The sequence below is a fragment of the Leptodactylus fuscus genome, chromosome 9, assembly GCF_031893055.1.
Source record: "Leptodactylus fuscus isolate aLepFus1 chromosome 9, aLepFus1.hap2, whole genome shotgun sequence".
Classification (NCBI taxonomy): domain Eukaryota; kingdom Metazoa; phylum Chordata; class Amphibia; order Anura; family Leptodactylidae; genus Leptodactylus; species Leptodactylus fuscus.
Genome location: NC_134273.1, coordinates 16982639 through 16996220, shown reverse-complemented (window position 1 = coordinate 16996220; position 13582 = coordinate 16982639). Strand labels below are relative to the sequence as shown.

General features: G+C 44.5%; 2 protein-coding genes across 2 annotated transcripts in view; one reads left to right on the top strand and one right to left on the bottom strand.

Annotated features, from left to right (window-relative positions):
• Window positions 1-531, top strand: part of LOC142218471 (mucolipin-3-like) — a 22360-nt gene extending 21829 nt beyond the window's left edge. The window contains exon 13 of the mRNA XM_075287221.1: window positions 279-531. Within this exon, the coding sequence (XP_075143322.1) occupies window positions 279-531 (253 nt within the window). The remainder of the gene's footprint in view (window positions 1-278) is intronic.
• MCOLN3 (mucolipin TRP cation channel 3) lies at window positions 222-13582 on the bottom strand. The gene is made up of 13 exons (XM_075286991.1): window positions 13355-13582; window positions 12144-12311; window positions 10695-10848; window positions 10121-10205; window positions 9945-10041; window positions 8680-8779; window positions 8112-8224; window positions 6327-6476; window positions 4000-4101; window positions 3790-3912; window positions 3507-3713; window positions 764-894; window positions 222-542 (listed from the first exon to the last, which is right to left on the bottom strand). Exons 1-13 carry the CDS (start codon window positions 13580-13582, stop codon window positions 539-541), a joined length of 1662 nt encoding a protein of 553 aa, XP_075143092.1. The 3' UTR covers window positions 222-538.

Sequence of the window (13582 nt, the reverse complement as noted above, 5' to 3'; positions counted from 1 at the left end):
GTCTCCTAGTACAGGGCGGTAAATCCAGTGCACAAATTGACTGAGTCCACATCCAATATTCAGTAATTTGAGACCAGCCATGTGCTGACCAGCCTGTAAGACTGAGGATCATGTGACCAGGTATTGCTGATGGCTCCCCCTTCAGGTGACTGTACATACTCCACCCAATCAGGACATGATACTGGACCTACTCCATAGACAAGAGTCTTCTTAACGGAAATGGTTTGCTGATCATAGAGTTGATATATACTAAACTTCTATGTACATTTGTTGTGCAGTTGGATACAGTCGATTGTTCCCTGTTATCAGCCACACGGGTTGCGAGAGAGACTGACTATAGTGTTCACCAATGAGATGACTGACAAAGTCCAGAACAGTCCATGCACCCCGGTCACTACTTCATGTCACACATCTCCAGTTCTGAGAATCTCCAGACAGACAGACAGACAGCAGCAATTGTTATTAGGCTATACGTCTGTGGATCCAGAAATATTCTACCGCTGGAGACAGATCACAATCTTCACCCTCTGAATTCATTCTACCTGCACAGATGAAGCAAAAATATATACTTATGAATGAGTCCAAAGACATATAGCATGGCATACAAAGTGCCAGTGGATGAAAACCTCCTTTAATCTCAGGGCGGACATAACACTGGTGCACCCTGTACAGTCGCATAGGGGTCCAGTAGGTCAGGGGTCCAATCACAACAGCTTTATTTCTTAATCTTACTTCCCCTGTCGCTATTATAAGGAATACTTACCGCTCACAGCAGCAGAGCAGCGATGTAGACACGTCCTCGACCTCTCTATAACGTCCAGAAGTCGGTAAATCTTTACACTCTGATACAAAAGTGTGAAGCTCAGTCTGTGGAAAACCATCTTTTTGGTAATTCTAAGAAAGAGGAGAAATATTTCATCCAGTTTATATAGTTCAGATCACAAAATGTGGATTTCATAACATTACAGGTGGGTTGTCCCATGTGATAGGTGACGGGGATCATCTGGGTAGTCCTAGTCTTACGGATAGAGAATGTGCAGGTGATGGATGCCCTCCTAGGTCTTATTCACATGACCAGCGACTTATATCAGAGCCAAAACCAGTAATGGAGACGACACAGAGATCAGATACGATGCAAAGATCGGCATCTGTTCTGTGCTTTGGACCCTCACGAATACTGATGTAACTCGCTGACCAAAACATTGATCTATGTAATGACAGAGCTAAGGTCATGGCGGATAAACACTGGGCAGGTATTGCACTGTGTACACAGAGGAAGGATTGAGCACAACAAGTTCAGCACTGCTGTACCATACAAGCCTGACCGGGGTAAACTCCTGTTTTCCTAAGCAGAGATGTCAATGAACTGGGCGCTGTCCGAACTTACTATAGGTAAATAGAGATTTACTATTCCAGAAGGTTTGGTCATTGTAATGTATGTAAACTCCCTAAGGCCCCATGTACGGGGCCACAAAATCCAGTCCATGGACACCTCTTTGACTTGCTTCAGGTATTGTCCCTTATTCTTCTGCTACTTGTAGTTCTACAGTTCCTACCCTGGCTTGGCTTCTATAGTCTGTTCAGCTTGCTGTCTATCTGCTGTCAACCTCTGAAAGAAAGAAAAGCAGGGACATGACTGTTCCAAGGTATAAATAAGGGGGAAAAAACTGAAATAGTCGGGATGTAGACAGTAGACGTTTCATTCGGAAAATCTACAGTAAGTGAATTAAAACCGAACCGGGACAAGCACATAGCTATCCAAACATTAAGGCTGCGTTCATGCACTGCAGTTCTGTTGATTTTTTGGATCAAAGTATCAGGAATACAGTTTGACCCCTCCTCAGGTTTCAGCATTTTATTGCAGCACAGAAAGAGTTAGGCAGGGTTCACACTTGTGTGCGGCAGCTAGTGTCCGATGATAATGTCCACGGAAAATCTTGCACGGACATTAACATCGGACACTAGCTGTGTCCGTTACATTTTGCATTGATTTAATGGGACATCATGTGCGTTCTTTTACAGTCCGTGTCTGTAGGTTTTTGCTGTCCGCTTGAAAAATCGGACATCTTTGTGAACGGACACTTAAGGACAGACACGGACTGTAAAAGAACGCACATGATGCCCCATTAAATCAATGCAAAATGTAACGGACACAGCTAGTGTCCGATGTTAATGTCCGCTCAAGATTTTGCGCGAACATTAGCATCGGACACCGATTCTAGTGTGAACGCCCCTTTAATTCTCTGGTTTCTGTGATATAGGCCTTACATTGTTTTAAAGGGATTCTACCATTAAAACCTCTTTTTTTGTGGATAAGACATCGGAATATTCTTTAGAAAGGCTATTCGTCTCTTACCTTTAGATGTGATCTCCGGCGCGCCATTCCTTAGAAATACAGTTTTTTACCGGTATGCAAATTAGTTCTCTGTCAGAAATGGGGGCGGGCCCCAGCGCGAAAATGCGATGGGGGCGTCCCCACTGCTGCTCGAGAACACGATCCTGCGACGCCTTTATCTTCGGCTGGATCCTCCCCTTCTCTGTCGTCTTCCTCCTGCGTCACCTCCGACGCCTGCACAGTTGGCTCTGCAAGTGAGACACTAGTAGAGCCGACTGTGCATGCCGGCCGGCGGACATTTTTGGGAGGCCGCTCTTGCAGTTCAATGCAGGAGCGGCCTCCCAAAAATGGCCGGCGGCCGGCATTCGCGCTCGGCTCTGCTGGTGTCTCACTGGCAGAGCCAACTGCGCAGGCGTCGGAGGTGACGCAGGAGGAAGACGACAGAGAAGGGGAGGATCCAGCCGAAGATAAAGGCGTCGCAGGATCGTGTTCTCGAGCAGCAGTGGGGACGCCCCCATCGCATTTTCGCGCTGGGGCCCGCCCCCATTGCTGCCAGAGAACTAATTTGCATACCGGTAAAAAACTGTATTTCTAAGGAACGGCGCGCCGGAGATCACATCTAAAGGTAAGAGACGAATAGCCTTTCTAAAGCCTATTCCGACGTCTTATCCACAAAGAAAAGGAGGTTTTAATGGTAGAATCCCTTTAATGAAGCAAAACTCAATGTGGAAAAACATTATGTATTTGCAGTGTTTTTTAGCTAGGTTTTGCTAGGTGGGGCCTTGGCCAGCAGCTGTTTTGAGGAGTTTGGTAGCTCAGCTGGAAGGGGAAGGACGCCCATTGTGGCTGATGGACAAGCCATGGACGATACGTCTAATATGAAGCACTGGGGACTCGCACGACCACATAGTAGGCATGGCCGCCACGTGTGATCTTACAGGCCTCAGCTAACCTCTCTGTGTCTGGACATAGGTGTTGTCCTAGCAGCTTCTATCCTGCCGGCTCTCCTTGCTATTTGACTTGTCCTTTGTACTATTGCTTGTCTATCCATTGCCGACCCTGGCCTAATACAAAACTGACGCCAGTCCAAGACTACTCCTAGTAAGTGTTACCTGGGGATTCATTGCAGGAAAGACCAGATCTCCTTGAGCGTACACAGAACGGCACCCACCTTAATAGTCTCATAGGTGTCCGTGATGAGGGCGATGAACAGACTGAGGACCATGTAGATGAACAGACTGATGAAGGAGTAAAGATAAACCCGGCTGAATAACCAGACCAAGTAACTTTTCTGTTGCATGATGGAAAATGTCGTGAACATGTCATCTCCGTTAATGAGGGAGAAAAGACACTCGGACACCACATTCAGGGACCTAAACTGAGGAAGAAGAAGAGTACGGGTCAGCAGGGAGCTGGGTACAGGACGGGCACAGGCTGGCATGCTGGTAAATTACCTTGGTGTGATACGGTCCTAGGACAATCCAACCGCAGAAGCAGTAGCCCAGATAGATCATGGCGGCGCAGCAACAGAACCGCATGACATTAGGAAGCGCCGCTCTCAGTGTCAGGATCAGTATCTGCAAATATGAGGGGATTCATGAGGCAATGCAAGGACATTCCATTTTGCAAATTTTGCCATCATCTTGCAAAAATTGAGCTCTTACGTTATATTTCTGGAAAAATCCCAAATAGCGTATGACACCGAGCCAGACCAACAAGGTAGACGTCCCCAGGAGAATACTGCACACGTCATAACTGGTCAGACTCTGCAGGAGAGAGATACAGGATACTCATTGTTGTTATACATCTATATCAAATGGATTACAATTCCATATACACAATATTTTAGAAGGCAGAGTAACACACGTCTGCAAGATCAGACTACACAGGGTTCGTTTGATCTGGGAACACAGATCTTCAAAGTAAAATACATACGTTAGGTCAGCACAATTTAGGCAATGTTGATCCCTAAGCAGTCGATGCCCTCAAGATTTATTTGCCCTGAAGCATCACCTTCATATTCCCTTAAGTCAATATAGCATTTGCAGATACAAGTAGGGTCACTTTGTATTTAATGGACTGATGTTCACCTAGGATGATCTTACCATATACTGCACAATTTCAGATGTAAAATGTAAAGGTTTCGGTAATAGGAGATAAGGTTAACTAAAATCGAGAACTCGTGATAAATAGTAGTAAGCGTAGTAGAAGGGAGATGTAAAGTACATTAGTACATGGACAAGGGTGACATAGCTTTATTATAGGCAGGGGTGCGGGTAGCAGTTTGCAGAGTCTCACCAGGATAAACCACTTTTGGACTGTCTAATTGTGGAGGACTACATTGGCAAATATAGGATTAAAACCGTACCATGCAAGTGCCCAATAACGTGATACAAGGACAGGGCAGGTCCATCATAGTCGCTTTATGTTATGGCTCATAGGGAAGGATCCCGATCAGAGGACTATCATCTATAGCAGGGGGATGGAACGTACGGCTCTCCAGCTGTTGTAAAACTACAACTCCCAGCATGCATACTTGCTCTGCTGTTCTTGGAACTCCCATGGAAGTGAATGGAGCATGTTGGGAGTTGTAGTTTCACAGCAGCTGGAGAGCCAAAGGTTCCCAACCCCTGATCTATAACGTCTATGTGCCCTATAGGGCATAGGGTTGTCCTCATTTTGGTTAGCATCAGGCAACTTGTGTCTTGTAAGATTTGCTAATACCTGAGCAGATGGTCTCTAGTTAAAAATGCTATAACTATCTCCTGAAATCAAAATGAAAAAACCCCTTTACAATAACACGAAGCCATTTCTAACATTGGGTCATGGAACAATAGAGTCTAATGTGTATAATGGGAAGAGACAGAACAGATTATAGAGCAGGTGGTAGAAGGAGATAATTTTGGTAATGGACACGATGTACCGGTGATGCAGGGACATGGGTACAATAACAGATAATAACAGGGGAAAGAGCCGGTCATGCAGCGAATCGGGGCGATAATGGCGGTCATTAACAGTAATCGAGTGACCGCTTGTGTCATCACAGCAGTACAACGTGTACAAAATGCTCCGAACACCTGCGCTGCGGCGCTTAGAATACCGCAGGTAAATAAACGAAAAAGGGTCAGCAATTTTACATGGAAATTTATTAAAGAGTGTATTATTTGTTAGAACTACAGGGAAACTGGACTAGATGGGCACTGGCAGCAAATACCCGGCAAGTAGGTATGATATGGCATAAAGGTAGGCCGGAGCCACTGGTCGCCTCAGATTTTTGATCATTTACGCCAATTTATTGACATGAATGATGCCTGACATCTACACCAGCTATGAGACGGTATAAGGTATCACTGGTGTATGCGCCTGACTGGCCCCAGCCCTGTAGTTTAATGGAACCTTCCAGAATTTACATATATAATATACATGTACTGTATATATAGGCACGTGCATGACCACTACATCATTCACTTCTACACGACTGGTCAAGATAATCAAGTACAGTGTACAGTCCCTAGAAGTATATATACTACTGCTTCATTCACACAGGGGACTCGGGACTCCCGCTCTTGTAAACAATGGGGGTCAGATGGTTATGACCTGTTATAAAGCTAGATGACTGATATCAGATCGTTGGGGGTCTGACACCTGTTACCCCCTTCGATTACCTGTTCTCAGTAGCTGATACACAGAGAATGGAGCAGGAAGCAGAAAGCACTGTTCACTGTGTAGTGGCTGAACCGAGTCACTGCAGCATAGGTCCCATTCAACTGAATGGGAGCTGATCTGCAATACCTGGTCTGACCACTGCACATAGATCAGCGCTGTCTGCTTCCTCCTCCATTCTCTGTGTATCAGCAGTTAAAAACATTGATTCCATATCTGGTGTCAGGCCCCCATGTTCGAGTTGATGACCCTTTAACTACAACTTTCACCTTAAAGATTTCTCCTCTATCAGTATATATTGCAGTGTATATTGTGTCCTGACACTCACCTTTGCCTGGATCTCCATCTTCAGAATGGAGCCTACGATGGACAGGATGTCGCTCACAATGATTAAGATGTACCAGCCATTGACAAACTCCATCTGGTCTGACATGGGCACAGTCTTGGAGGATCGTTGTTGGACAAAACTTACATATTCCTTAGGGGAATGAAGAAAGGAAGTCAAAGGCCGATAGACATCTACTGTACAGGAAATATGTGAGTCTCATTGGATTTCATATAATACATATATACCGTATATATATATATATATATATATATATATATATATATATATATATATATATATATATTTATATACACACACATCAATGGGTCAGTGCGCCAAGGTACACCAATATTTTTGGCTCCGGAAAACTCCTTTCTTGTCCCTAATTCTGTTTTTAGTTCCAGTATTCTGTAAAGATTCATTTCAGAACATTTCTATATATCACATATATTATCTTCTCAGGGCGAGCTACTCTCCTGCACTGTGTATAAATTACACCTTGTGCAAAAAAAAAAAAAAAAAAAAGTGGCTTCTTTTTCTCCTGTGCCACCAGTGCCCCTTCCCCAAAAAAGGAGGTGTGAGGAAGGTGTCCTATATGAGACGCACCCTTCACCAGCTCCAGGTCTATGAAGAATAGAATGAGTAACACCAATCTTCCTAAATCTTCTCCTGTATACTCACCTTTCCATTCAGCTCTGGATACAGTGGAGAGTCTCTGTTTGGGTTCCCCATTTTCCTGACCTTTGACCTGCACGTTGCAGCCGTCAGCAATGATGTTCTGTTCAAGCGGATCATCAGATCATCCAAGCTCAGCCACTGATCGAGGACCCAAATGGAGATTCTCCACTGGGTCTGTGGCTGATTGGAGAGGTGCGTATATAGTGTTTATTATTTTAAAGGGGCTGTCCAGGACAACAGTTTTTTGGTTGTTTTTTTTTCAATGGAGGTGGGAAATAAAAAAAACAACACTTGTGGCAGCACAGTGGCTCAGTGGTTGCAGCGCTGGAGTCCTGGGATTGAATCCTGCCAAGGACAACATCTGCAAGGAGTTTGTATGTTCTCCCCGTGTTTGTGTGGGTTTACTCCCACACTCCAAAGACAAACTGAGAAAAAACTCATACTCCAGTGCTCCAGTTTCTCCCACCACAGTCCGGTCCTGCTGGAGTCCTCGCTGCACGTGACCGCCGACGCCAATTAGCATCCTATGGAAAAGACACGGGACATCACATGCAGTGACATCCGGGTTCCTTTACTTAGACCACTGATTGGCCTCGGCAATCAACTGCAATGGGGACTTCCACCAAAACAAGTTCCCGTGACAGAAGTACTGGGCCGCGTTGGGAGACACCAGGGACTGGTGAGTATGGGTTGTTTTTAACTTTTTTCATCTTCCTCGGTCTCCTTGCAAAAACCAATCATTCTGGACAACCCCTTTAACCCTCACTAGGTTGTAATAATGGACTTGGAACATCCCTTTAATGTTGTAAAGCCCTGCATTCCTCCTCTCCGGAGTCAGGAGGTCATAAGAGAACTGGAGAATTGTTGATTTTGTCCTGGTGGGACTTTGTTCTTTTTGTTCTTTCTTTGTGTATTCTTTTACCTCTGTGTAAACACCGTGTTTTTGTCAGTCCGTGCTGGGCGTACGCCCACATTGTTCTCAAAGATATTTCGTGTATTACTATATAAATCTCAAATTTTCATGAAAACGAAAACCAGCCAGCTTTTCTTATCTTACACAGTGTGAATGATCGAACATAAACTTAGATGTCCGTACCAAAGACTTACCCGCTGGAGGTGAATGCCCCGAACCACTGATCGTATGCAGAGACTTATGGAAGATATACAGGTCAGGATTACAAATGCATCAAAAATCATCATGTAGTGAGTGTTCTTCTGATCTACAAAGGGTGACAAGAACAAATCCATTATTTTCAAGGACGGAAGGTTAAAAAATAAATAAATAAATAAAAGACTTGTCCAATTCCAGGATCTGAGTATTGATGGCCTATCCTTAGAACTAGAGTCAGATTGGTTCAACTCCGAGCACCATCGCTGATCAGCTGTTTGGGTGAGCTCTCCATTGTTTGCTGTCTCTCTGCCTGTACGCTGGCTACTTACCACCCCCAATTCAGAGTATTGGGGATTCTTTCTGTTCACCTGAATGGGATAAAGCTTAAATACTTTGCACAGCCCACGGTGAATATATAGTGTGCGGGTCTATGGACTGGTATCAATAACAGCTGATGGGTGGGGGTGCCGGAAGTCCACTAATCTGAAGCTATATGCTCATGTATCATGTCATGTATAATAGATTCTGGTGTCAGATAATAGTGAGTATTGAACTGGTACTTACTGGTTCCGGACACGTGCCAGTCTCTACATTCCTGGATACCAACATCATTATCTAGACTTATTTTAATACGTCCGCTGTGTGCTTTATTGTCAAACGTGATCTGCATTAAAGAAAAACTGCCATTAAAGGGGTTGTGCCAATATAGACACTTATCTTAGCCAGGACAGGGATAAGTGTCCGAGTGCTGGGGCGCAATCGACGGGTCCCCCAGTGATCAGGAGGACGGGCGACCAAAAGTCCCACTGAGGCCTCCTTGTCAATGGAGCACCAGTGCAAATGTGTGACCGGCGCTCCATTCACTGCTATGGGGTGGTGGGGATTATAGTCCCAGCAGCCCCATAGAGGTGAATGGAGCGGTGACGCATGCACATTGGTGCTCCATTCACAAGGAGGCGGAGTTTAGGTGTCACCCTATAACCTTATAAGGGCTTGTCTTTGGCAGGATAAGTTGTATTTTTTGATGACAAAATTTAACGTTCCATACAATATATTGGGGACATCCCTAACTTTTTTTTTTTTTTAATATTTCTGTTGATGGAGTTGTGCGGGGGCTTGTATTGGTTGGGTAAGCTATAGTTTTTATTGGTACTGTTTTTGGGTAAATCCTGTTATTGCAGTGTTATGTCTTCCAAGTTGTCATACAAAGGATCGGCGCCTACAACCTCATCTCTTGATTGGCGGTCAGCGGAAATAAATCGCAACCCTGGCATAAGAGGGCTTAGATGTTCATGATCAGAGTTTTTACCAATTACGGACACTTATGGCGTGTGGAGTTTCCATATACCGCATCCTTAGCTTTTTATAGCATATCCACCATACATGTATATAGGGTTAAAGACTAGGCCCACCTTTACAACCATATTTTATACGTCCCAAAGCATCTAAAACAGGGGTAGGGAACGTACGGCTCTCCAGCTGTTGCAAAACTACAACTCCCAGCATGCATACTTGCTCTGCTGTTCTGGGAACTCCCATGGAAGTGAATGGAGCATGCTGGGAGTTGTAGTTTCACAGCAGCTGGAGAGCCAAAGGTTCCCTATCCCTGATCTAAAAGGAAAAATTAGTGAATCTGCAACAGGTTTTAACTTTTGGGCCTACAGTTGTATGGCTGTGATACACGCCCGGCGTTACTCCGTGTGAATGCCCCCTTAGATGTATTGGCACAATAAAATAATTTGGTTGGAAAGATAATATTGCCTTTAATAAGCCAACGTGTTTTGAAGTGAGTGTAAGCGGCCGGCACATCACGTGTCACATGTACTCACTGTCACTGTAAAGTCATAGCAGTCAGGCAGCTCATGGTGACGTATGGTCTGTAGATTGATCGCCTTCAGCTTAAACATGATCTGTACGGAGACGAGCCTGGAGGAGTAAATAATTCACACGTTAAAAGCTGCGAGAACAGGAGAACCGAGACGCTACCTGTGAAATTGGGTCTTACCGATAAAAGTCCAGTGTCATGTTCCAGAACTTGTCCTCTAGAGAGAGATCACCTATTGGTGTCATTGGTTCTACATCAAAGCATTCTAGAGAGAGGTAGAGAGATATAACAAAAAAAAAACACCTCAAAAATAAACAAAACCCAGGGCCAAAAACATACATAGAATAAGAGGAAAACGAACAGCCCAGAAGAAGGAAATCGAGGAAATCGAGGCAGAGAGATATAACCTCGTATTAGAGTTATATGACCAGAACATGAACTTTCCGTTTCTCGCAATCCATTAATATCCCTGTGTATCCCGTTATTACATCCTCCTCGTGTCCATATCAGAGTTGACGTTAAGTCTACATACGTAATAATGGTGCGGTATATACAATTCTGCTATGCTGAGATATGTAGTGTCCATAATAAGGTCCATATAGCGGTGTTAGCTTTCCATTCACCTGCCTGTATCATGGAGGAAGCAATGTGGTCACCAGGGATTCCTTCCATGACTAACAAAAACCAATGTGAGTGACGATATGTCTGGGGAATAGGATGGCGCTATATAAATGGACAGAATAAATAAGATTACCTGTCTCAATATAAGGGTCAATATCAAAGGTTTCATTTCCAGGGAAGATGCTGCCTTCTTTATAGAAGTACTTGCAGACCGTCATCCCGCGCTGACCCCCTGCCATCCTCTCATAGGCATGGTTCCCAACCGAAATATTTCTGAGCTCCAGGTACTGTGGATATAATGTGGGATAATATTACAAAGTCATCACATATTCTGTATACGAGATCTTATGCGGTACGCCAGCTGATTCAGCACCACGATCCCTTCTCTGTAGAAGGCCCCTTTAAAACAGATGGCATGCGATATAACTACAACATTGTCGCATTCACTTCTATGTGACGACACAGTAATTACATCACACAGCCACTATAAAACAGTCAGAGCTGATCAGCGGGGGTCCTACTGATCTTAAATGGACAACCTATCCTGAGAACAGGTCATCAATGAAAATGAGCTGGACGTCCCCTTTAAATATGGAAACCATAGTACAAATAGTACAATGTGCCAAAGCAAAACACAATGTGACAAGCTTCACTAGAAGTCAGATGGGTCATCTGGGCAACGTGGGATCCGTTGTACAACAGATCCTTCAAAGCATCGTGTCATACACTATAAACCAAAGCCAAAGGTAACCAATATGGTGGCCGTCCAGCTGCTAATATGGCACCTTCCTAGCGATATTCACTAATGCCTTTCTTAAAGGGATTTTCTCTGGATCCAAAAAGGTTCATCATACTGATGACCTATCCATTGGAGAGAATATCAGTATGTGATCTCTCGGGGTCCAACGTTCAGACCCTGCACAGATCAACTGTTGCAGCAGCCTCCGGGTGCCAGAAGCTGCTTGTGGACGGGGAGCGCATACAGAACTGTTCCTATTCAGGTAATAGCAGAGGCGCTGCAATTTCCTAAAAGCATCACTATACAGAGGATGGGGTGCTGTGCTGTTCCTATTACTTGAATAGGAGCGTAACTGCACGCACAATGCCCGTCTACTAGTAAGTACCCACACCTGGATTAGTGCGGATCTGGGTGTTGGATCTTGACTGTTAACGTACTGTGGATAGGTCATCAGTATGAAAAAACTACTTGGGGGTCATAAAACCCCTTCAAGACAACTCGTTTTTAGGTAAATGTAGTGGAACTGCTGCAAAGTTTCCTTGCAGACTCCTGCAAAGAAAATCTATACCGGATTATAGTATGAGCCATTGAAAGAGATGTGAAAAAATCTCATCCACATGCTCTAGAATTTGTGCCCCTGCCCTTTATGTCCTAACACTGGTTTCCGCCTTGCCAAGAACTGGAAACCAGACATCCCCTTCTCAGGACTGGAGGTCTCGTTGGTCCCCAAATGTCCCAAGTACTTTGTATAGGGTCACACGTACTTGTTTTCATCATCCAAAGCCCTTTCAAATGGTCACTTACCAAATCCAAAATGGCCATCAAACAACCACATGAACTCACCCTCTGAATTGTAAAAGTGATGTGATCATAGACCTCCTCCTGACGATAGACGGCGTACGTGTCATCTCTCGCATCCTTGTACCCCTTCAGAAACAAGTGTTTGAAGGCCACCGTGTTCTCCTCCGTGAAACTGACGACCATCTCATTGCTGAGCCCAAATAACACCAGCTACAGGAGAGATGGGCACACAAAGTGGGCATTCACCATGGCGGGCGAGCTGGTCATTGCAACAATTACTGCTTTGTTATACAGTGCTTAAATATAACTTGATTAATTCCCCAAACCTAAAAAATACACTTTTGTTTGGTAAAGCTGAGGACACGTTCCCTGAAGCAAAGATTTCTTAGAGGGGGTAATTTGGGTAATATCTGTACAATGTGCGATTCAACACGGCACATACTAAGAGGTTTGTAGAAAAACTTTAAAGCAGAAAAACTTAAAGCATATCATTGTGTAGTGAAAAGTTACTTAAAGTGAACACCATCAACAGACCGCCTCCAACAAATCACATTGGCGACATTGATTCCCCCAAACACAGGTTCATTGAGGACAAAATTCATTATTTTGTAATATGCAAAAGCTGGAAGTGCAATAGGGGAGCCCGAAAATCTACGGCTTCCCAACAATAATGCCACCCTTGCCACTTTACACCTCCTATCTGAGTTCAGACCCCCCTTCCCCATGCGTCACAGCTCTGCCTCTTCCAATAGAAGAGTAGCACAAGGGAATGGGGAACCCAGACTAGATCGGTTGTACAGATGGGCTTAGTGAGTCAAGGGAGGTTTATAACTCTGCTCCTAATTTCTCCATTAGATAGGGAAAAATGATATCATAAGAAGCAAAGGACATACAAGGGAACAAGGAGCGGGAGCTCATTGTGAGAGTGAGGAGTCTGAGTATGTATGCAGCTGTGTGAGCAGGACTGGGTTAGGTCCAATCACATATTGAGGTTAAGTCATGTTAGTTTTTACAGAACTGTGGCAAAGAATACAAGGTTATTCCCATTAATAGGCAATGCCATCTCTTTATGATCAGTTGGATCTGACCTCAGGGAACCCTTACCGATCCTGCAAAAGTATAGGTGACTTAGCAGCACCCCCCATTCTATAAGTTCCCTGGAATGTTCTGCTTCACTTGAATAGGACCTTGCTCCAGTTTCCTGCACGGCAGGTAGCCCAAGGCTCCAGAATATCGATCATTCCCGAACTCACCTGGATTGTCACCAATGCTATTTTTAAGATCTGAATGCATAGTTTCCACGGCTTTCGACCACGAGCACGAAATTTTTCACAAGGGTTCATGAAATAAAATTTGAGTTTCCTCTTCAGCATGTCTTCCAGGAGGAGCTCCTCGGTTATGGAGCAGGTCTTACTCAAATAAGGACCCTCACGCTCATCCAGGGAAGGAGACGACTTCACCGTTGCGTCTGGGGTCTCCAT

Excerpts from the sequence above, each read along its gene's own strand:
- MCOLN3 (XM_075286991.1), bottom strand. The coding sequence starts at position 13,582 with ATGGAGACCCCAGACGCAACGGTGAAGTCGTCTCCTTCCCTGGATGAG. Across the intron at positions 12,312-13,354 it reads TAGCATTGGTGACAATCCAG|CTGGTGTTATTTGGGCTCAG; the intron begins GTGAGTTCGGGA and ends TCTCTCCTGTAG. Across the intron at positions 10,042-10,120 it reads ATGACACTGGACTTTTATCG|GCTCGTCTCCGTACAGATCA; the intron begins GTAAGACCCAAT and ends TTACTCCTCCAG.